The following is a 25,335-nucleotide window of genomic DNA, read 5'->3' on the forward strand; positions in this document are numbered from 1 at the left end:
CCTCAATGTGTTCACCAAATGCATGGCAGTAACTATGGCTCACCTGAGGCATCTAGGATTCTGGGTGTTTCCATAACTAGATGACTGGTTTCTTACTGCCACCACCGAGCATCAACTAATCAGGGTAAGGGAATCCACACTTCGCACTTGTTCTCAACTAGGGATCACCATAAACTACAAAAAGTTTGCCTTGTTGCCTTGTCAATATATTACCTTTATAGGAGCATATTTAGACACAAGGGCCATGATAGCAAAGCTGCCTCAAGAAAGAGTATTAACGATCCGTCGCCAAGTTGCAATGCTGTTCACACAAAAGAGAATTCAGGCAAGATTTGTCCTCAAGTTCCTGGGTTTTATGGCAGCGGCAATCAACTCTGGTCCCTATGGCTCGCTTCCACATGCACAATGGTCATTCCAGGATTTACCCATGTCACATCAGATTCTGATCACGGAATCCTCCAAAAAGGATCTGGAGTGGTGGCTTCACTCCCCTATGGTAACAATAGGCAGGCCGTTTCAACCCCCCCCAACCTGTAGCCACAGTGACCATGGACGCTTCCCAGATAGGGTGGGGGGGCATTATCTGGGACAGACTGTTCAAGGGACTTGGCAGGAACACGAGTACCACTTGCACATCAATGTCCTGTTGATGAGAGTGGTGCTTCTGGCGTTGCAAGCACTTCAGGACTCTCTACCTACAGAGACTATAGCAATTCAGATGGACAATATGTCGGTAGTATGGTACATCAGCAAACAGGGTGGAACCAGATCTTACCCCTTATGTCAAGAGGCTTTACAAGTTTGGCAATGGGTTATGTCTTCCCAGTGCTTTCTGGTTGCAACGCACATCCTGGGGAAATCCAGCGTGATAGCGGACAAGCTCAGCCAGGCTATCCTGATGCCTCACGAGTGGTCCCTGAAGCAGGAAGTTGTGGACTTGATTTTTCAAAATGGGGCCAGCCATGCTGTGATCTGTTTGCCACCCTCCTCAACAACAAATGCAGCAGCTACTTTGCCCTAGTCCCACCACCGGGACAGTCACCCAGGGATGCACTTGTTCATGATTGGCCCCCGGGACTGCTTTCCACCATTTCCTCTGTTCCTCAAGGTTCTTCAGAAAGCACAGTCATTGGGTTGCAAGCTAATCCTCATTGCCCCTTACTGGCCTTGCCAGATATGGTTCCATTCCTTTGGCCTCACCTGCAGGGGGAGCCTTGGATTCTGGACCCAACACCAGATCTTTTGATGCATCAGTCGGGGGCTCTCTCCTTCCATCCAAACTCTCAAGCTCACAGCTTGGTTTCTCCACTTCTTAGCCAGGCTTTCCGATGTTTCTCTGGCAGTTCAACACATTTTGATTTCCTCTCATAAGCCCACTACTAGGAAACTTTATGCTAGTAAATGGAAGAGATTTTCTTGTTGGGCAGGCACAAATCAGGTTGAGCCCTTTACTGCTCTCATTTCAAAGATCCTTGAATTTCTTGCTGAAACCTTTGAGCGAGGAGTAGCTGCAGCTACTATCTGGGTTCAGTTAGCTGCCATTTCTAATATCCATATGGGAGAAATGGGGTCCAGTATCATGTCCCATAGGCTATTCAAGGTATTCCTAAGAGGAACTACCCTCTTAAGACCTCCAATAAGAGAACCTCTCCCCTCCGGGATCTAAATTTAGTTTTAGACGCTCTGATTCTTCCCCCCCCCTTTGAACCATCTGCTTCTTGTCCACTCAAAATTCTGAATTGGAAGACCCTTTTCTTGGTTGCAGTTACATCAGCTAGAAGGGTTTCAGAATTACAAGTGTTATCTATTCATTCTCAATACTTGTTTTTCCATAAAGATCGAGTTTCTCTCAGAACCAATTCCTCTTTCTTACCCAAGGTGTGTTCTAACTACAATTTGAAACAATCCATAGAGCTTCCTGTTTTCTTCCCCAATCATGGCAACAAGGCAGAATATAAGCTTCATTAATTGGACGTTCATAGACAGTTACATTTCTATTTACACAGGACCAAGGACTTTAGAAAGTCTGACCAATTGTTCATATCCTTTGCGGAGAATAAAAAAGGTTGTGGAGTCTCAAAAATGACTCTAAGTGGCTTTCAAACACTATAAAACATGTCTACAATTTGTGTAAATAAAAACTTCCAGGGAAAATTAAAGGACACTCAACAAGGGCCTTGGCTACCTCTATTGCTTTTCAAGCCAAACTGCCTTTGGATTCGATCTGTGCAGTAGCTACATGGGCTAATCCTCATACCTTTATCACTCATTCCAAAGTAGATATGGCCTCCTGGAACAGGGCATCCTTTGGTTCCACTGTCCTGAAGAGTTTTTTCCAGTGAACCACCCAAGAATCAGGTGCTGGGGACACTGTCCAAAACAGCAAGAATGAAGGCGAGATCTGGACAACATAACATAAAGAGGTTATGTACTCACCATAATGTTCCATGTTTGTTGTCCTTGATCTCACCTTCTTTCTTGCATCCCACCCTTCTACCCCTTCCTGGAGGATCAAGAGGAATCCCTTGTTTTTATTGGTTATACTGGCTGGGTTTCCTTTTTACCATACCTTTTGGTTAGTCCTACTCTCCCCTTCTTACTCTTGCGGATGGGTTACACCTTTATATATGCAGGTGTCATCTGTTATGTAGAACAGAGTATATCTCTTTTCTGTTTGTATGGTCTAGTACTGGGTTATCACAAACGAGATCTGGGTAACTACTGCTAAGCATGCTGGGACAGGGGCTAGCCTCGAGCCAGTAAAAGGTCTTGAGCTATAGTTTACAACCGAGTCAGAGCCGAAGGTCTGCTCCAAACCCAAACAGCAAGAAGGAAGGCGAGATCAAGGACAACAAACATGGAACATTATGGTGAGTATATAACTTCTTTTTTCTGCAGGGAGAAAACAGAAAATGCAACACATGAAAATTGTATTGTATTTTAATTTTTTTTTTTTTTTTGCCGGTTGCTTGAGTTCCGGTTAACTGAGAGTTTACTGCAGCTCTACTATTTTTTGAAACAGCTCTTCTTGGGAAGTCTCATATTTAGGCAGCCTTTCCTTCATTTCAACCTCTGATGTCTTTATTACCTTATCTGAGTAACCACTTAAAGCTTCTTCTGTTCTTTCCAGCATTTTGTCATTATACTGAGTGTATTTCTTCAGTGTCTCACTTATTTTAAGCAACTCTGAATGTATTTCATATTCCTTTTCCTCTAAATTACTCTAAGCAGTCTCCTGTGCAGAGGCTGAATCCTGTTCCTCAGCAGTTTTTTTTTCTCCTTTTCTAGCTGATTTTCTCTTGCTTTCTCCAGACTTGTTAGTTGACATCTAGGCATTGTATCGACTGACCATTAATGGAATTTTACTCAAATAACTTGGTTTCACTGTCTGCTTCCAAAAGTTTCTGTTTTCCCAGTGAGAGAGCTCTAACCAAGCTGTTGTTCACTGTGCAGCCATCTTGGAAATCCTCTGAAGCTTTGTCCTTTGGGCTTTTGGATGGTGGCCTGCTATGCCTGCAGCATGCGTAGAAATCAAAAGCTGAAGTGGTATCTAATATTTCAAGAACTAGCCACATCCACCAGTCCAGTGGGGTCTGCACTGGGTGTCTGTTGCATCTTTAAAATCCTAATGGTCAAATTTCTTTGCTTAGCACTGAGTGGGTCATGCCTACTTAAATGACCTTTTGAGACCCTATGCCTTGGTAAGGTAAATCAGGTCACATTGAGTGAAGCTACTGACCATTCCTGGGTATTGCACTGAAGGTTCAGGCAGGTCTTCTTTTTCTTATCTTGCTTCTATTCTCTCAAAACTGCTACCATTCTGGATTTAGGTGTGGAAGACAGAGCCCCTACTTTGGGAATATCTGAGCTTTCTCCTCTTTTGGAGAGTCTGCTGTGAGCCTTGAAGAGATATTTATATAACATTTGATTCCTCAATTTATGACTTATCATTACTCGTGTTTTAACCATACCAAATATGTTTACTAAGTGTGGTTATACAATTATTTATTACTTGTGTTTCTTAATTATATTGTTGACATTTTACTTTTATCATCTTCTGTGCCTTTTTATTGTAAACTTATAGACTTAAGTATCAAACTGTACATAATAAAATGAAATAAGTAAAGACACCACCCCTCACCAGACTGTATAAGAACAGGATTTCAAATAGTTGCCTTTTTGGAGCCATGAAAAAAAGGGCTGTTAGATCCTTCAATCCTGACAGATATAACTCTGTTCTGGTAGTGATCCATGTGGGAGTGAATTACCTTAGTCATTCTACCCAGAGGGTCATGTAGAAGAATTTGGTTGTGCTTGCTATATATGTGTCTAGTCCTGAGTGGGATTTTGCCATCACCCAGAATGATTCTAGGTTTAAAGGCACAATAATTGGTTTTATTTATTAGCCATGTTGTTGGTGTCATTCTAGGGGGATCTTGTACGTGTCATTTTGGGACGAGAATGCTGGTAAGCCTTCCTAATTTGCCAGAGATAGTCTACTCCTCTCTTAAGATAGCCTTTGCATTCTGGCTAAAGGCTTTGCTGTCCTCATAGTCCCTTTTTAGGCAGAGTTAATAGGAAATTGTTTTCATTCAGAGCACATTAAAGTGGTTGTTCTCAGTGCCAGGAATCTTATCAGAAAATGGTGGAAAATTAACCCCTGGTACTTGAATACATTATTATAATGTGGAGTTACAGAGACATGGTTTCAAAGAAATTAAAACAATGCCACTTTTCCTGGGTTTACTGCCTCTTATATCTTCATACCTGCTGCCAGTGATGGGGAAGTATGAGTATTGATCAAAAGTATCATCTATGACTGATTCTGCAGGACACCAGGTTTGAAATCCTATATGTCCAACTTACAGGAAACAAAATTAGTTACTACTTCAGTTAGCAATGGAACACAGTCTGACCACAATAGCCATGTTAACACCTTTGCTGAAATCCTCATTAAATCCAACACCTTTCTCTTTGGAGACTTCAGGTATCCATCAGTAACCTGTCTAACTTAGCACTGACAATGGACAGCATGCCCAGTACTTCCTTATAGTACTCAAAGGTGTTTCAAGGCAATTTAGTCTTGTCAGCATTTATGTCTTGTCAATACTCACCTTCAGGCTGTCCCCCTATCTTAAGGAAAGCTAAGCCAGTCAGTCCCAGGGTAAGTTTAAGGTAACCTATCCCGTATACAAGGTCTGATTGAAGGATGATAATATCTGGCATTGCTTTATTCTGCAGGGGCAGCTTATTTCAGAGAAGGTGAGGTACTGTGTAATAAATCTTCTTTCTGTTGTGTTCTGTTTATCTGCTGTTGAAGATTTAGGCTGTTTGTTCTGGTGTTTGTAAGGCTATTAGACTTGTGGAGACACAGGAGATCAAGGACAGCAGGGTCTCTAATGGTGCAGCAGGCAAGGCAAATATTATCCATCAAGAGTTTGTAAGATACAGAGTAAATGGATAGAGCTTGTAACCTCTGTTGGAGCTTGGTGCCTTTAAGACTGAAATCTTCTTAGTTAGGAGCCTCTGGGGCATCTCTAATTGTTTGCTGTATGGAGTGAGGTACATCACGAAGAAGACATTGTACTCTATAATTGAATTAATCAGTGCTGAACATAATGGAAATATGACATCTTTAGCTAGATGATGTACCTTTGGTTATTAGTTGTGCTAAGCAGAATGATTTTCTGACTACAGATGCCAAATGATGACTGAAGGAAATGGAATTGCTTACCCAGGTTCCCTGACTACATTTTCATTTAGTAGCAGAATATTGTCTACACTGTTTTGAGGGTAGGGGTTGTTTGCCAAACATAATGATAACTCCACTTTTTCACATTAAATGTGACATTATTAATTTTATTACCTGGTTAAGTTTACCGGTGTCAGAAGTGTCTTGACAGTAACACCCAGGTTGTAGTCATCTGCAGGCTTAGTTTAAATAAGGTCCTGATTCTCATTTTAGAAATCAGAGAGGTAAATATCAAATGGGAGCACCCCCCATTGCAGAGTCTCGCAAAATTCCTCTGGTTGCTTTCATACTTGCAGATTAAGGCACATGCTGCACAAACTATGTGGGTTTTGTCTTTTAGCCAGTTTGCTGTCCATCTTACCATGTAAGGATCTATATTTAAAGTATTTAGCTTAACAGTGTACACATGCAGTATGGTGACAGATGCTTCCTCTAGGTCAGAATACACTGTATGGACAGCATGAGCACTGTCAACAGCCTGTGTGACCCTCTCAAATAAGATAATTAGATTTAATAGGCATGATCTTAATTTGACAAAACTAAAATATTGAAGGCCTAGCCTAATGATGCTTTTGATAGGTTCATAGTACGATACTAGGCTGTTAGCCTGGAGATCCTTATAAGCCTAGCCAAGAATTTCACCCATGTTCCCACAAAGTCAGCACCTGTTTTCCCTGTCCAACAGGGGCACAGGTGGGTTCCCAGGGGTATATTTTCTGTTTCCCATCCAGTCGTCCAGGTTCCTCTTAAAGAGGGCTAGTGAGGTACTCTGCTTGACATGGAGAGGGAGTCTATTCCACAGATGGGGGAGTTATTGGGACACAAATCTTTCCCGCCAGCAAGCTCTGTTAATGTCACAGACCAGGTTTAGGCCTTGTGTGCGGGTTGTGCGTGTGGAATTTGACTTACAGATATGCAGCAACTCCATCAAGGCTGAGTCTGAGATGACCTTGTATGCCAGACACAGGTCACCTCTCAGCAGTCTGTACGAGACTGAATAGAGGGACAGGGCTTTTAGCCTGTCTGTATAGGGTGGTGTTTGAGACCCTGGATTTTTCTGGTCAGGAGCCTCTGTGGTATCTCCACCTCCTGCATGTGCTTGGTAAGGTACATGCCAAAAGGGGTATTGTACTCTATAATGGGTCTGATAAGGGAAGAGTACAGGGATGTTATGACCTCCTTGTTCCTGGATAAAATACCCTTACTTATGAGGTAGGCCATGTAGAAAGCCTTCTGTACAACGGATGCAACATAGTGGTCAAAACTCAGGTTGCTATCAACCTTGGTGCCCAAGTCCCTCATGACTGATTTAGTGCTTAGTACATTGTTATTAATGTGATAATTAGTGGGGACGCCATTTTGCCGAAAGGGGATAATGATGCATTTCTTGGCTTTCAGTTGCAGGCCATGCTTCTGGCACCAGTCATTAGTTTGGGTAAGGCCCTCTTGGAGGATGTTCACATCACTAGGGGAATTTATGGCAGTGCCCAGCTTACAGTCATCTGCAAACCTGGCCAGCCACAGACCACTGGTTTTGGCTTGCACCTCAGAAAAGTATATCCTAAATAGTAGAGGCCCCAAGACCGATCCTTGGAGTACGTTGCTTGTTACCGATCTACTGCTAGAGGTGATTTCCCCTATTTTGACTGAGTGGGTTTTATCAGTGATCCAGTTAGCTACCCATCTGGTAACATACGGGTTGATGCCTAGCTGGGAGAGTTTATGTATTTTGCCCAAGTGGAGAATAGTGTTGAAGACTTTGGCTAGATCAAGGTAAGCGGTGTGCACCGTCTTCCCCTCCTCCATGGCTTTGGTGACTGTTTCAAAGAAGGGGACCAAGTTTAACAGGCATGATCTCCCTTTGACAAAATCAGACTCTGTGGGATCAAGCATTTGGAGGTTGCCAATGTCCTTGTTTATAAGGTCCATGATAATGCATTCCATGGCCTTGTAGATCAGGCTAGCTAGGTTGATGGGCCTATAAATGCCTGGGTCAGTGGACGCTCACCTTTCTGTAGAGAGATGACAGTGGCTGTCCTCCATTCTGCTGGGATGATACCGGTACACAGGCTTTTGTTGAATAGGGCGCCTAGTGGTTTTGAGAGCTCTTGCCTGAGTTCATGTAGAACACAGCCAGGGATGTTGTCGTGTCCCATGGAGATTGTATTTTTTGCCTTTGAGAGGGCATTAATGACCTGCTCCGTGGTGATGAGGGAAGGGGGTAGGTGCTGGGGATGATGGGGGGACAGAAGGGTGACGTTTTCACTAAACTTGTCTGCCAGCAGGTTGGCTGTTGCTATGGTGTTTGTGTATGTGGTATTCTTGACCACCAGATTTGGGAGTTACCTTTGAGATTGCGGATGTATGCGAAGAAGGCCTTGTGATTGTCCTTAGTGGATGTGGCCAATTTGGACTCAAAGTTAGTTTTGGAGGACTTCACCAGTGATCCTATTTGCTTGTTCAGACAAAGGAGAGACTGCTTCTAACTTGGCACCTGCTACTTCTTGGTCCTGGACAACAATTTTTTCCTTTTAATATAGGGTATGTTTATTGTTGCTATCTACTAGACAGGTTTACTCTTCCTTGAGGAAGATGATTTGGTCCTGTCAGGTATTGCTGAGTCCATGTAGCTGTTTAGGTACTTATATAGTTTTTTGGTGTAGGCTTGGACATTAGTACTTGATCCAACTGAAGGTATGGTGGCTGTGAAGCTGCTTATACCCATTCTCAGGAGGTTGTAGTCAGCTTTGGAAAAGTTTTTTTGTTTGACCCTGGCAATGGGGTGGGGGTCAGGGGAGATAGTGACTTTGAAAGTGATTGCTTTATGGTTGAATTTTACCAAGAAGGATGACACTGTAGGGGTGCTACAGTGGCTACTCATGTTTGTTAGTACTAGGTCCAGGATATTTTCACTTCTTGTGGGGGTGTCGACCAGCTGATCCAATGCATTGGCATTGATGAAGTTGAGGAATCTCTATGCATTCATGAGCTAGAATAGGTCTTCCACTCTGTGGTTGGGTAGTTAAAGTCGCCTAGGATCAGGGTGGAGGGTTGAATCTAGGTGGAGTGGGCCTTCTGAGTCATGCTTGGGGGTCTGTAGGTAGCTATAATTTGAATAGGTGTTTTGTCAACAGTTAACTGCACCTGGAGTGTCTCCTGTGTGTCATACTGTTTGACCAGCCTGGAGGTGTGTATATCTTTGATAAATGTTGAAACTCCACCTTCTTTGGCTTTTTATGCCTCCATTTGGGGGCTGAAAGTATGGCAGGACAAGTAACCTGGTAAGGCTGGTGTGCTCTCCACAGCTTTGAACCAGGTTTCAGTGACTGCACAAATGCACCATCTTCCAGGGTGAGGAATGCTTGCAATGAGTGCATTTTCATGTTAAGACTCCTAGCATTTAGCCGCATGACCTTTAAATTTTGTTTAGAAGAATTTTTCACGTTGGTAATTTTGTCCTCATGACTTTGCCTAAAAACACACTATGGGGGAGGCAAGAGCCTTTGTTAGAAGCCTGAAGCCTAGGGGAGACAGATGAAGGCCATCTGTGACAAAGCACTGTGTTTTGTCCATCATTTCCTCCCATGCTGTCAGGTACTGGATCCGCTTGGAATGGCACCAGAAAATAAACTGGCTGTTAAAGTCAGTCATTTTCTGTTTGTATTGAGGCATCATTCTGGGTGACGGTAGGATGCTGCTTAAGGCTAAGGACATACCTGCCTGGGACACATGTTCAGTGAGCTCAATCATGTCTCTCTTCATATAGTCCAGGTATGTTTGAAGTCATTCACACCAACATGGATTATGACAGTCATAACAGTACCTGTTGTTGAGAGACTTGAGAGCGTGAGTGATATGGTGGATTCTAGTGCTTGACAAGCAACTTACTGTGACTTTCCCCTTGTCTAGCCTGGTGAGGGGCACATCTGTGTGTCTCACAATAAAGTCTCATATGACTAGTATGTTGGGTTTGTGGCTGGGCCTTAGAGGCTCAAAGACACAGGCATGTGTACTATGTGTGGTGCTTGGTGCAGTGGGTTGTGATGTGCATGTGTGCTTTTGCCTCGGCAGTCTCTTTTGTTTAGGTATGTTTTTGTTGAGAACCTCCACATATGTAGGTATGTACTGTACAGGTGTGGGTGGTGTAAGAGGTGTGGTTTTTGTGCAGCCAACCTACTCAGTACCAGATGTACTGGCTTGTGATTGAGACAGCAAAGATTCTAGGTTCTTAATGTAATTGCATCTCTCATATATTGTGTTCCTAGGTGATAGAAGAAGAGAGTTGTCTGTGTACATGAGGCAGTTGCTACAATGTCTCAGGGTGCCCATATCAACCAGACTAGCAGGAAAAAACACAGGAAATTGTCCGTCCATCCATGGTTGCCGGAATCTGTGGAAGAGGTCAACGATGGTAGAGTGGGTACTATCAGAATAGAGTACCTATAGGTGTGAGTAGGGCTGGATAAAATCAACACAGTAGTTGCAAGGGAGGGCGGCAGTTACACAGGAGTGCTGGTAAATGACTGAATGAGATCATTTTATACGTTCATTAGCTTTGCAGATAAGGCTTTTAAGGCTGATGGATCAATAATTATTTGGGTCCATGGTGGGGGGCCACCTTTTGTTGAGGTGCAACATGACTGTGGTGTGCCATAATTTGGGAGCAAATCCTATGGCTACTCTAAAGTTAAGCAGTTTAAGGAAGGGTTCAGTGGGGACATGTTTGATACTATATCCAGATATGTTGTCAGGTCCCATGGTGAAAGTATTTTTGGTCTTTGATAGCACCTTCAAAATATGTTCCTTGTTGATAATTGGGGGAGTAAGGGATTCTGGGATTTGTGGAGTTTGGACAGATGATTCAGGGACGAAGTTTGCTTTAAACTTCTTTGCTAATGTATTGGCATTGTCTGCTGGGTTGAAGTGTATGATCTTGTTTATGATGAGTTATAAACATTGTTGGTTATTGTTCCTTAGCTTATTAAAATAGTTAATGAAGGTCTAGTAGTTATTCTTAGCTTCAGAAGCTATTCTTAGCTTCAGAAGCTATCCCATGTTCATGGGTTACTTTATTGGTCCTAATGTTTTTTATTGGCTGTATAATTTAAGTTTTTTTTTTTCTCTTATTGTAATTTTTATTTATGTTGGTGGTGGTGCTTTAGAATTTCCCATTGTATTTTGTCATTGTAGTTGGGACTGCTAATTTTATGTATTTGTCTAAGCAGATGTAGAACTCCTTTGTGAAGTTGACTGATGTGTCAAGTGCCAAGGCTGGTGCTGTCATATGTGAATTTATATTGTATGATATTTGCCATTTGAAGTCCTTAAAATCCCAGATGTTAATTTCATAAATTCTAGACATTTTGAAGGAAAATGTCACAAGTTTATGGTATGACTTAAATGGGAAGGAGAAATAAGGGATATAGTACCTGTAGTGGCTATATTCATGAGGACTAGAGCTAGAATATTATGGTCTATAGTGGCTTTATTAACTATTGGTTCCATGGGATATTTGTTAATTAAGTTTAGGAACGTTTGGGCATACTCTGCGTTGAAAGTATGGGTACACAATTTAATCATGGAATTCTTGTTAATAGGGAGTTGTTCTTATACTTTCTGGAATTTAGCTTGATCATCTGTAGGTATGTGGAGGGTGCCCCATTTCAGACTGCAAGTTGGTAGTTTGTCTTAGTTATGATGATCTAGAGTTCTGTGAGTTCTATTTGTGGGCATGTGATAGCATGCTACGCACAAAACTCAGGTATGGAGAGAGTGCTTTCCTTACATTTAAACTATGTCTCAGTAATTACACAAACATGAATATGTTCCAGATGCAGGAGAGTCTCAGGATCAGGATTTGTTTTTTTTTTTTTTGTTAAGAAGAGCCAACTTAATGTGGTCTATATTGGAGTTTGCTAAACTGGAACATCCATTAACTAGACTCTGCTTTAAAAAGACACTATGGGGGCAGCAAAAGTTTTAGCTAGTATGTGGATACCTTTGACCTAGAAGCACAGACCATTTCCTGCAAAGCTGAATGGACTCAGTCATCTCATCCTATGCTGACACATACTGAATTTCCTTAACCATGCAGCAGTTGTTGAAGCTAATTACCTTTTTTTTTCACCTAGCCATCACTGTTGGTGAAAAGTACTTATAGAGATGCAGGGAGTAATTAATATCTGCAGTCTGCTGCCTGTGTTGCCCCTCCTTCTGTTTCCATCTTTTTCAGAAAGATCATATTACATTTCCCTGATAGGATCTTGTGTACTAGTATCCCACCTCCTGTCTCTTCTGGTTTCACCTGAGAAGAGCTGTAGCGTCTCTAGTCTCTTGTTAAATTTCTTCTCCGCATCTTGTGGAACTTTCTGGTAGCTCTCCCCTAATTTCTTCTAGCAGCCTGATGACATTTTCCTTGTGTTTTTTAGAACTGCATACAGTATTCAGAGTGTGGTCCGATCAAGGGCCTGTAGGGAGAAATTCATTTATTTTATTTTTATTTTATTTTGGTTTGGTTTACAGAGTTTGTCCCACTGGGTTTGTTCAAAAAGCTGGGGAGAAATCCTCCAACATATTACAAACATTTTTAAACAGACATTCAGTAATATACATGAACTGACATTAAATTATGGATTCACTTCAAAATCTCGAAAGCCCAAAATCTTGAATTTTGAATTTCAAAAGACTGAGACCAAAATCTTGAAAGTTCAAAAGACTGAAAACTCAAAATACTGAATCTCAGAATACTGAAAACACAGAGGATACAAATACTTACTATATTCCAGCAGAAGTAGATACAGAAACACAGAAAACCAAAAAGCCAACAGCAGCAAAGTAACAAATAACCAAGGCAAACTGCTGTAAACGCCAATAACTAGTCCACCAGGTGAAATTTCACCTGGTGGACTAGTTATTGGCGTTTACAGCAGTTTGCCTTGGTTATTAGATACAGAAACAAATACAAGACAAGCTATATTACTTTTCTCCTTGCAGCCCCCATGTGGCCCGCTCCCCACACCCCTGCTACTTAAATATATCACCTCCGAGATCGCACTTCACTACACTAATATGAGTTATGTTGTAGTACAGCAAGTTAGAAGGGAACATGACTAAGGTTACAACAGGTAATCTTGAAACACGTAATGGTATGTTTGCCATTTTGTTCTGTGGAGTGCAATCTTGGAGTTGATATATTTTGTGAAGCTGTCCTTTCCATTTGTTTAATCTTTCTAAATTCTTTGCTAGACGCTTCTTCAATTCTACATTCCAGCAGATGTCTTTGTATAGAGGTTGGTCTTGTTCTCTGTTTCCTCAGATAGGGCTGAGACAAGCACACTAAAGAACAATGAAACCAGGACAGACCCTGTGGTAGTCCACTAGTCGCTTCCCTAATTCCTGATATTGTCCGTGTTATCACAGCCGTCTGTGTCCTACCATTCAACCATGCAACTGCCGAGTTCCTCAGGCTTCATCCTACTCTGAGCTCTTTCAGTTTTCCTGTCAGCTTCCTGTGTGAAATAAAGTCAAAGAACTGCTTCTAAGTCATAAAATGGGATCAGGATTAACTGATAGCTCTATTATACCGTGAACCCATGCTACTTGCTGTCCTGGAAACTGTTGTCCTCTAGATATGCTACCAGCTTTCTCCTTAGGGTTTTACCCATGAATTTCCTTGCTACAGTAGATAGCCTAACAGGCCTGTAATTCCCCTGCATTTTTCTGTATTTGCCGCTTCAGCATCCAGGCATAGGTCTTGTGCTCTCAAGCTGTGAGAATTTTTTGCTTTGAGCAGTTTAAGTTTGCAACTCCCACTCCAATATCATCTACCTCATCCAACCACTAGCTTTCTTTCCATTCCACTAACTACCTTGATTATAGCAAGCACAGATGCTCATAAGCCTAGTACTTTTTATACAGCAGGAACTGCTCATTGTAACATTTGTTAATGTCTGTTATGTACTTCACAGATAAAGATTCTAGTTGTCTACTGATGTACTATGTTCTTCACCTGCAAATATGTTGTAAGTAATTGCTATGTTAAATTGTTACTCGCTATGTAATCCGATGTAACTACTGTCTGTTTATTTTACTGTGGAGCTTTTCTCCCCGGGCCTCCACTGAAAATGGACCTACGTCCAGTCGGACACTCCCGGTCAACAAATTTAAATAAATAAATAAATAATAAAATAAATAAATAAATAAGAACTCATGATAGTTTTTTCCTGCAAGTCCTCCCTCCTTTATTTTCTTCCTGTTCTTAGTTTGTGTGTGCTTGTGATAACCTTTTTTCAACTGATTAAAAAAAAAGTAGGTCTTCTTCTTCAGTAGTTAAGTTTAACTTAGCTTTAACTTTAACCTTATCTTTAACTTTAAATTCTTGTAAGTTAGGACTGTATTAATATTACATATCGGTAAGGTCACGCTAGTTAGCTTTGGCTGTGTGTTTTTCACGGGCTTTACTTTGTGATGGCAGACAAGCCTTCTCTTGGATTCAAACATTGCACTTCTTGTGGGCATAAAATCCCCAACCAGGATGCCCACAAGGAGTGTGTATATTAATTTATTTTACATTTGTTTAGTGAGAAAGTCAGACTGGGATAAGACCCTTTTTTAACAGAGGCCCGGGGAGAAAAAACTCCACATATAGAGATTAATCAAAATTGATACAAGAAATTATACAAACGTTATACAAGAAATTATGCAAAAATATACAAAACATACAGTACACTGGAAATTACATTTTATGCTATTATACTGTAGCTGACATTTGTATTTTACAATCATCTGACATAATTCTTTATTGTAGTCTAGACATTGTAGTTTCTCAAAGTAAACTGAGGAAGGGTTTGAAGGGGGAAATTGGATAGAAAAGCATGAAGTTAGAGATCATCTAGACATGAGAGACAGCATAGATTATGAGGTTGTCAGGGAAGAAGAAAAAGTATGACCAGAACTATTAAAACTAGTTAGCCTGAAGTAGTACATGAGCAAAGCCCGGTGTCATTAAGATAATTTATAAGAATCCTTTTGAACTTGTTTGTATTTGTGTTGGTTCTGATGCTGTGAGGTAGTGAATTCCACCTTGTTGCTACATGATGAGAAAATAGGGAGTCCCATGCCATATTAGTGGATTTGGACACTTGTAGTAGAGATTTATTTGTTGCTCGAAGACTTCGGATTGTGATATGGGGCTGATGAATGTTTAGAAGGGCAGTTTGTTTTTCAGGTTGGTATAGCAGATGTTATGTTGTCCTATCTCGCCGTAATTCTTGCTGGTTGGTTGGGTTTGGAGCTGTTCTTAGCTCCGATTCATCCGAATACTAAAGCTTGAGAGCTTCCACTGGCTCGAGGCTATCCCCCTTTCCCATGATGCTCTAGGCCATATCCCCAGATCTTGTTTGCCGCTCAAGCATTGAGGTTGCTGCCTGGCTGGCTCATTGGCTAAGTAGACTAAATTTATATTTTTTTCCCTGTTGTTTCCTTGTTTTTTCCCTCTCTTTTTGACAGTTATCGTGAGTCTGCGTTAGGTCTTCTCCCTATTCCATACTAGTTGAGAGGGCACCGTTTAAGATAGAGGGCTCTTGCGGCCCGTTTGACTTAGATGGCCGCTTCCTTCCCTCCTTTCTTCTGTTTAAAAAAAAAAAAATCTTTCCTTTAAGATAGTTTTTGTTCTACAGTAGTAGTTGTTTCACATTACTTGTCTTTAGCGGTTTCTTTTGGATAATGTCTAAAGAAAAAGAGCATCGACCTTCTGGGTTTAAAAATGTGATAGATGTACCCAGAAAATGTCCATCACCGACTGCCATATTAGCTGTGTCTACTGCCTAGGTGAAGTACATTTACAGGACCCCTGCACAATCTGTCATGCCTTCAGTAGCAGGGTGCTCCATGAAAGGAAGAGGAAATTCCTTCTAGGCAAAGATGAAGCCTGCTCCTTCCATAGCACTAGTGTCTGTGCCAATTCTCCCCTGATTCTCCTATCAGTTCTTAGCCTTTATTCATTATCCACTGCTGCAGCCAGTCAGCATACTTCACCATCCTCTCTTTACTCTTTGCGCTGGCTGTTGGCACAGACAACATTTCTGAGAATACTTCCTTCCACTCATTTTCCTGGCATTACTCTGCAATTTCCCCTGCCCTGCTTGCTGTCACTTCAGCTATCCGGTGCCTCCTCTCAATGTTCCTGTTTTATTCTGGGACTTAGTTTATTCTGAGAAAACTCTCATTTTCTACATTGAATAATTTCATCTGCATTGCTCATTTTATTTTGTCTTGGAAAAGTAATTATGTCTGAGATGTGGGCGATGTCGTAAAGGGGGACTGGAGTCAAATATTGACTATAACAGAGCTCTAAATACTCTTCTTCAGGTTTTGTTAGATAGGGAAGAACAGATTACTGAGACCAAAGTTCATCAAAGTTCATTTAAACTGGGTTTAAAGGAGACAGTTGAATGGATGCATTAGAATAGTGGAAAATTTAATATTAAAAAGAGGAAAAATTTGAAAAAAGTAGATGAATCAGGAGCCAATGATTGACGAAGTTGTAACTATGATGCAGGAAATACAAAAACTGGAAGGAGCCATTATGAGGGGTAAGCCTAGTAAATTTCATAAGATCAAATGGGACCAGTGGGAAATTTAATTGGTGAGAGATGGAATAAAGCATATTGGAACAGAAAAAAAGATTTAGTGAGGGATTTATAAAGTAACTTCTCAGGAGAGAAAGGAAAGAGGGATTAGAATAGTAGAATTATTGTTGACAAGATGACGTATGAAAAGGAAAATTGTAATTCTGGCACTGGATTGTGCTTTCTGTTAATCTAGTAACTGTTTATGAATCAAGTTAAGAACAAGATTAAAGGCCAGGTGTCAGAACGGCTTATGCGCCATGCATGAGGACTGCACATATTTTTTAGAATAATAAAGTAGCTGGTTTAAGAAAAAAATTAGCTATCACATCAGCTAAAGTCGTTTCTAAATTGCAGATCTTATCTATGCATTTTCCCTGTCTAGTCTTTCATAAGAAGAGAGTTTCTTTGCATACATATCCTCCTTTTATACCTATGGTAACCATAGAGAAAAAAAAAACTGAAGGAAGTAAGTTCACTCACCTATATTCTTTCCCAACTGCTCCAGTCTCCAGTTGAGAAGAATATGTAGTGCATTGGAAGGAAGTCCATAGACAACTCAGAATTGTGCAGACAGAACCAAATTATTGAGGAAGGACTCCCAGTTATTTGTCTCTTAGTCTGATAAAAACTTAATTGTAATGTCTTTGCAGTGACCTTAGCTAAATAGTTAACTGATTACTTAAAGTGTTTTTGTTATATAAATGTAGTAAGCCCTTCCCCTCCTAATCTAGGGCTGATCCTCAGGCCTTCATTAGCAGTGCAGCTGTCTGCGACATTTGCACAGCAGCTGGTTGGTCTTTACTGAAATTGTTTGCAAGATGCTCTAAACTGGATGTGATGTTTGTGTTTGGCTCTGCATTTGGGCTACAGTAATCAGAGTTAGTTAACCCTGAGGGAGACTAGTTGGGACACAATGATCAGAGTTAGTTAACCCTGAGGGATACCATAGACCCTGATGGAGACCAACCAGTAAGATTTGCTAGGGGCTGTCTCCTGCTGTAGAGACAGCTGGACCTCCTTATACCAGATGCACAATTTATATACTTAGCATAATGATAGGTTGGGATAAGCAGATCTGTCCTTATCAGTGTACCAGTGTACCCATCTGTCACGCCTCAGCACGGGCCAAGTAATCAAGAAGCCTCAATCCTCACCACTGGCAACAATGGGGAATGTACACACTGGGAGGATGACAAGTACACACAGTAAAGTGCAGTTTCCCTTAAGAGCACACAGAGACCACAGTCAGTCTGGGGCTGGTTTCTCTCTCTTACTCCAAATCCCCAATAAGACTCCCCACTGGCACAGCTATAAGGTTGAGATCTCAGCTGAGTGGCCAAACCACGATCTCCAGCACCCTCTCTGTCCATCCAGTACTTTGTGTCCCTGCCCAAGTAGCCAATACACATACACTTTGAGATCTGATTTATACACAAACACACACTTGGGAAAGGCTGGCATAGGTTTAGTAGCTATGTCCCTTCTGCCCAGACTATAAGGTAGTTGCAACTGCCACCAACCTCTACTTATCAGCTACTTTAAGGCCCTTAACAAAGGGTGTCCAATCCTACTGTGTAATGTTACTGTTAATCCAAATGTCAGTTTGACCAAGAGCAGGGCTGTTTAGGAGTGGCCTGTACAGTGTCACCAAACAGATATGCAAGTACTCTAAGAGCTTAAATATCTCTAAACAGACCAGCCACAATTAAAAGGTTTAAATGTATTTAGTAATACATAATAAAAGAACAAGACAATACTCAGTAAGTAATCAGATACACCAGAGTTCAAAATCACAGGAAATACTTAAAACAAAATTGCTGGACAGACTCAAATAAATAAAATGTTTAAGCTACACTCTGAATCTAAAAGATTTAGTATGCCCTAAAACTTACTTACAGCAAGGCAAGTGCAGAAGGTGGTGATGAGTGGATGTTCTTGTTAGGTCAAAAACAAAATACGAAATGCCCTGTCTCTCTCTGAGAGAACTCTTAAATTAATATCAAATATTACTGCTGGGTTAGCTTGGATGAGATCACTTTTTCTCACCTGACTTTCAGTTCCCAAGCTAAACCCCCATTGTCAGAAACTAACAGAATTAAGCATCTCTGTGTGAAAAATACATCTCTCTCAGATGTTTGCAGATCCTGGAAGTCACAAAACAATAAAACACTTCTACATCTCAAACCTAGTAATTAATTCTCTTTCAAGAGAATACAAAAACTTCCAGCTCTAGACATTGTGTCTGCTACTGCACTGAAACTGAGAGATAACATCTTCTGTTTATGGTCCAGTAATTATAAAAAACAATTTAAACTATTTTCTCTGAATTTTTTCAAGTTAGCCCCCCTGTGTTCCAGTTTCCATTAAACATGTACATCTAAACAGTCACAATAGTGCAGGCACATTCCTGTTCTATTCCAATAGGGCATGCTGTGGTTACATTTTAGCTCAGTACTTTATACACACTTCTGTATACATCATATCAGTATTCAGAAATGACATAGAATTATTTACAAAATTCCCGATAGCTGGGCTGGCAGTGTGATACCATCCAACTTTCCTAGTTACTGTTCTTGACTTGATATAAAATTCCTGAATTTTATTCTGTGCTCTAGTTTACACAGCACTTTTGATGGGGGGGGGGGGGTGCTTCATACAGAAAGTTATAGGCAAATTAGGAAGGGCTGGTTGACTGAAACTGTTTTGGATATTGAGCTCCCAAATGGCATTAGTCCTACTGTTGATGAGGTTGCTTATCCAACTACTTTATCATGGTAGATACATGGCTTTCATATATATAATAGAGATGGCATACACACATTTTTCCCTGGAAAATCTTTTTAGGTATCCTTTGACTCAATATTTTTGCACTGAAATGTTTTGTGCTTTAGCACGATATATAAGCAGGGCTTTAAACATTTGTTTTAAAGTATCATATTTTAGAAAAATAACACCTTAATATGCTTTTTGAAGGATAATGTATATGATGAAAGATTAGGGTTTGCTTTTGATCAGGGTTATAGTCAGTGTTCATACTGATGTCTTCATGCCAATCAGTTTTTCATTGTGAAGATGTTTTTTTCATGTTTGTAAAATACTTTTAACTTGCTTAGCTATTATTTTAGTGCATGCTGAATGTTCTTTCATCACAACTGTATGTGCATTTTTGTTTTTGTTTAATTTATAAAAATACTAATATGTCATTTGATGTGTCCATACAATTGTAATCATCACTGTTTTTAATGTATTGTTAAGTAACTAGTTGAAAAATGTTTACAGCCATTGTCCCAGCCCTTGTCTCATATCATATGCTGCAAGCATGTTTTACTTAAATGCAAAGTGAAGCATTCCCTTGACTGAGCATCATGCTCTGTTTTGACAGGTGCTATAGATGTGGAAGAGAGAGCACGCCAAATGAAAATGAAAATGAACAAATACAAACAGGTAGCAGGATCAGACTCAAGGCTGGAGCAAGACCGTCACTCCAAGGCAAGTGAATGTTTTAGCAAGGCACAAGAGTATGCAAAAAAAAAAGTCCTTTTATTGTAGCTACATTTCAAACTTCTGTATGAATTTGGTAATTTTAATTATAAGCCTCTGTTAAGATATACTCATGTATATACTGATGTACCACAAGGCCGGCATTTCCCCAGATAAAACATAGATTTGTAATGCTACTTCTTTCCAAAGAAATTGTCTTTGAGAATCTTTACTTCACATTGATCATATTATGTCAATATCCTCTAACATTCCACATTAATATAATTTCTTACATATTATTGAAACACTATGAATAACCAATATCTATCAGAATCTGCCATCTTTATTGTTAGGAGAAGGTATGCAACCTTCAGTGTATCTTACTTTATAAGAATAGCATCAGATAACAAGACACTGAAAACTCTGTTATTGCAGTGACATCCTGCATTCCCAGGTAGTCTCTCAGACAGTATCCTGTTTACTGGCATTGACTCATTATTTTTTAAGGTACATAAATTAACTTTATAAATGAAGATATGAATAATGTATTCTTTAGTGAAAAAGCACATGGAACAGAAGTATACATAAATACAAATATTTTTTGCAGTGCAGTATGTATGTATATATGTTCAAGGTCCCACTTTTCTGCCCATTCAGTTTCAGTATTTCTGATTAAATTACATTGTATTATGCCAATATCTGCGTGTTCCTCTATTAACAAATCCATTTTTTAACTTGAAAGCTATTAGCTATTCCACCGTGAACATTTTATCTGAATGTTCAATCTGTATTTGTTACAGTGAGCCAGTCTTTTCCTTCTTAAATATCTTTCTACCATTTTAGTATAAGATTGAATAAATAGGCTATTTGTTTCCATACTTCGTAGCCTCAAACTATATTGAAACTTTTCAGTCACAGTACCTTATTTTATCTCATACTGTAATCAGTGTAAGTTTCATGTCTTGTAATTTGAAATCAGAAAACAGTCTGTCCAATTCCTTAATTTCTTTGGCAGTTCTGAAGTGAACATGGCCCAGAACCTTTGTAAACTTTACCCAGAATGATGACAAAAAGTGAACAGACTACTTCCAACTGCAGCTGAATGAAACACTGACACACTGACAATTTATTAGGTCTCATTTTTTTATAGGTTCATAGGTTTTTACCAGGCTAACGACCACAAGGGCCTTTTTAAGCCTAGCCATGCATCCCAAATCTCTGACAAGTTCTGATATCCTTAATAAGTGTAAGCATGAGATGAACCATTTACAGGTTATCTGTTTGGATTAGAGACATAGGTGTCAAACCAGGGATGAATTTCCAGTTTCCCATCCAATTGTCCAAGTTGCACTTGAATTGAGTTAGTGAGGAACTCTGCTTCACATGGATGGGGAGCATATTCCATAGGGTAGTTTCTGAGATACAAATCTATCTCTCCAGCAAGTCCTGTTTATATCATAGGCAAGGTTTAAGTCTTTAGAAAGGGTAATTCTGGTATTGTTTGTTTTGTGGATATGTAGGTGGTCCATCAGAGTGGGATCTGACAATGTCCTGTATGCCAGGCATAGATCTCCTCTCAAAAGCCTATAAGAGACAGAATACAGGGATAGGGCCATGAGGCAGTCTGCATAGGACATATTACTTACTCCCAGTATTCTTTTAGTGTGGAACCTTTGTGGATGTTCCAGTTGTTGGATATGCCTGGTTAGGTACATACTAAATGGGGCATTGTACTCAATGATAGGTCTGATGAATGCCGAATACAGTGGAACAATGACTTCCTTGGACTTAGATGCCATATCTTTGTTTATAAGTTTCACAACATAGAATGATTTCCTCACCACTATAGACATGTGATGATCAAAGGCTAGATTACTGTCTACAGTATGTGTGCCCCTAAGTCCCTGACTACTGGGTCAACTCTAAGGGGTATGTTGTCAACATGATAGTTACCAAGGATGGATGACTTCCCAAAGGATACTATTATTCATTTCTTGGCATTTAGTTTTGGTCCATGGCTCTGACACCAGTTGTTTGTCTGTCAGCCCCTCCTGGAGAACATTTGTGTCAGTGTGAGATTCAGTGACAGCTCCTAATTTGCAATCATCTGTAAATTTAGTCAGCCAGAGACAACTGACATTGGCCTTGACTTCTGAGAAGTAAATGCGAAAAAGGAGCGGTCCAAGGACTGATCACTGAGGGACTCCACTTGTGACTGGCCTCTCCCCAATTCTAACTTCCTGGATCGTATCTGTGAGCCAGCTAGCTATCCACCAGGTGACATACGGGTTTGTATCTAACCTCTTGAGTTTGTCAACAGTGCCCGAGTGGGGTATTGTGTCAAATGCCTTGGCCGGGTCAAGGTAGGCAGTGTGAATGATTTTGCCCTCATCCATTGCTTTGGTGACCTTCTTAAAGAAGTCCACCGGGTTGAGTAGGCATAATCTGCCTTTAAAGAAACCAAGCTGAGCTGGGTCCAGTGTCTGGATGTTTACTATATCTTTGTTGATCATCTCCATGCTAATTCTTTCCATGGATTTACATATAAGACTAGTGAGTCTTATGGGTCTGTAGTTTCCAAGGTCTGTAGATGGCCCACCTTTGTACAGCGTGATGACTGTTGTCTTTCTCCATTCATGAGGTATGAAGCCTGTTTGGAGGCTACAGTTAAATAGTAATTCCAGAGGCCCTGGTAGGTCATGTTTCATGGTATTTAGAAGGCATCCTGGGATATTGTCTGGGCCCATTGATGCAGTGTTCTTGGTCTTAGAGAGAGCATTAAGGACCTGTTCTCTAGAGATAGTAGGGGGAGATATATTTGACGATATTTCCTGATGGAGGGTTGAGGGGGAGCACGGAGTAAAGTTGGAGCTGAATTTATCAGCCTGGAGGTTTGCTATATCTTCTATCTCAGTATAGGGGGCTCCATTTACAGTGAGCTCTTGTTTACCACTTTCATAGTTTTTACTACTGTCAGAGCACATACCAAGAAACCATTTGCTGTTTTGAAGCATGCTTTCATACCCCTAAGTCCTTTCCTGTTATAGAATGTGAGCAGTTAATTTAAACAAAAAGTAAGAGAAGTCATAATGTGTGAAACAGTAGTCAGAATATTTTTGAGCACACTACATACATGTAGCTAGCATCCATAAAGGATAAGACATACTTAACATGTATATGGATATACCTAGCCTGCCTGTATTTGATAGTTATGTGATAATTACAATCCAAGACCAAATCAGAAGCAAAGGATAGACAAATTCAACAACTGTAGCATTGTCTTTAATATAACCATTGATGAATGATTGAAAGCACTCTTTTTGTAGACAGCAGGAAGTAAAGTCTATCACATATATGATACTATGGGTTACCTTCATTTCCCCTAAAGCTCATTTGACTGACACTCATTTCCCTGACAAGTAGTACTTGCAGTGCACTGTAAGGCAAGTAAAAGGAATATGTCCTTTTCCCCACAGTAGTGCGACCCTGGAGTTAGTATATATAGTTAGGGGGTTGTGGGGGGCATAGCCCCCCACCTAGTTTGGTTTTACTGAACAATATAAAACAAAAAGCAGAGAATATAAAATCAAACTAGGTGGGTGGCTATGCCCCCCCCCCCAACTATATATACTAACTCCAAGGTCGCACTACAGTGGGGAATAGAACACATTCCTTTTACTTGCCTTACAGTGCACTGCAAGTACTACTTGTCAGGGAAATTAGTTTTAGGGGAAATGAGTGTAGTCAAATGAGCTTTAGGGGAAATGAAGGTAACCCAATACTATGTAAGATCCAGATGACATGTTAAAACATGGAAAATGAAAGGCAGACACTTCAGCCAAAGAAAATATGCATTTTGAAGTACAGCAACGTAGAGTGTTGTACAGGGGGAGAATGACAACACATCTGGGTTTTACTAGGTTTAAAGTTCTGTCAAGGAACTGTAAATTTTCTGACTTGTGCAAAGAAATCAAAACACTGATAATACATATACTTTGCTCAGAAACAGAAAATAGAAATATATTCTCATAGATGTAATATTAGAAAAAATAATATTTGTAAGGTTACTGGAAATGTAAAAAATATAAGCCAAGAAGATAGAGAAATGTAAAACAGACTGTGTTAACAAAGTACATAGTCTGAAAGAAAAGTGTGATAATGAAAGTAATGAGAAAAAATAAGTCAAAATACATATCTTTGAATGTAGAAAACAGTATTAAAAGCAGCAAGGCAGAATGCAGATACTGTAGAGGAAAAAAGCAACAAGAATGTGTTCATGTACTGCAAAATATACAGTACCAGCATGAAGTCACTGCCCAGGGCAAAGTGAAATCTTCAAAGTATAAGAAAAAAAAAACACTTTGCATACTGTGCCAAACTAGTAACAGACAATAGCCATAATATGAGCCTAGAACTGAGAGGGTTGACAGATTCAAGAACATCATTTAACATACTGACAAATGACAGTTATAAAAAATTAAGTTATTTAAGTTACATAAAACAAGTACATGAATATATGGCTGTAACGTCAATACCTCTCCATATGAAAGGCAGTTTTGAGGCAGAAATAGAAGACGCACGGCATAGTGATAATTGCTTTCAGTAGATAAGATTTCGGGTTTATAGCTCCAGATTTTTATTTATTTATTTCCATTTGTTTCCCGGGAATAGTCCAGCTGGGCTGTGATGAGATATATGTATTCACAGTATATACAAAAATAAATGTAAGAAACCATAAAGGAGTTCAAAGTAAGTGTTTAGTAGCTATCTAGTATAGTTGTGAGCATACAGTCTATAGGTGAGAGCATAGAGAAGAATTAAATTATTGGTATACTGCCATTCTGGAGACAGCAGGAGATGATTAAGGTAACTAGCATTGGTAGCAGTGAGGATATTAATAGCTGTTGATGAGAGTAAGGAGTTTCCAGTTTAACACGAACCTCTGATTACTTTCTCTTTGGAGTTTGCATGTTGTCCCCATGCCACTGTGGATTTTCTCTATGTACTTGTTTTTTCTCTCACCTTCCTAAATATGCAGGTAGATTGGCAACCCTAAAAAGTTGTCTTGTTTTTAGTTTTGTGTTTACAGTTAGATGAAGAAGAACTGCTGTCCCTTTTCAGTAATGCACTTTTTTACATTGAATTAAACCAAGTAAGTAAATAAGTGTTTTAAATATTACAAGTATTTTTCATATAATATTACGTGACAAAGTATCATAATACATTAAGTACTAAACAATTAAAGAATTTTGACTACCAAAGTTACCAAGCAACTTTACAGCTCAGCTGTTGAGCCTTGTTACTAATCTGAAGGTAAATAGACGGTGATTATTTACCATTGCTTTTGTAGTGAGGGTCATGGCAGAAAAACAGTCTGAGAAAGACTAGCTCACTTTCAATCCAAACATGTGTGAGTTGACTAGCAACTGTAAATTAAAAATATATAGCACATTTGCCCTTGCCCTTATAGCA

The 25,335-nt window shown here is 40.0% G+C and overlaps 1 protein-coding gene across 4 annotated transcripts in view; it reads left to right on the forward strand.

Annotated features, from left to right (window-relative positions):
- RIMS2 (regulating synaptic membrane exocytosis 2) overlaps positions 1-25,335 on the forward strand; it is a 6,281,053-nt gene that overhangs the window by 4,871,315 nt on the left and 1,384,403 nt on the right. For all 4 annotated transcript variants that reach the window (XM_044065683.1, XM_044065685.1, XM_044065684.1 and 1 more), the window contains one exon: positions 19,766-19,872. In XM_044065683.1, the coding sequence (XP_043921618.1) occupies positions 19,766-19,872 (107 nt within the window). The remainder of the gene's footprint in view (positions 1-19,765; positions 19,873-25,335) is intronic.

Source organism: Protopterus annectens, chromosome 3.part0 (genome assembly GCF_019279795.1).
Source record: "Protopterus annectens isolate FY-2018-M chromosome 3.part0, PAN1.0, whole genome shotgun sequence".
Lineage (NCBI taxonomy): Eukaryota > Metazoa > Chordata > Ceratodontiformes > Protopteridae > Protopterus > Protopterus annectens.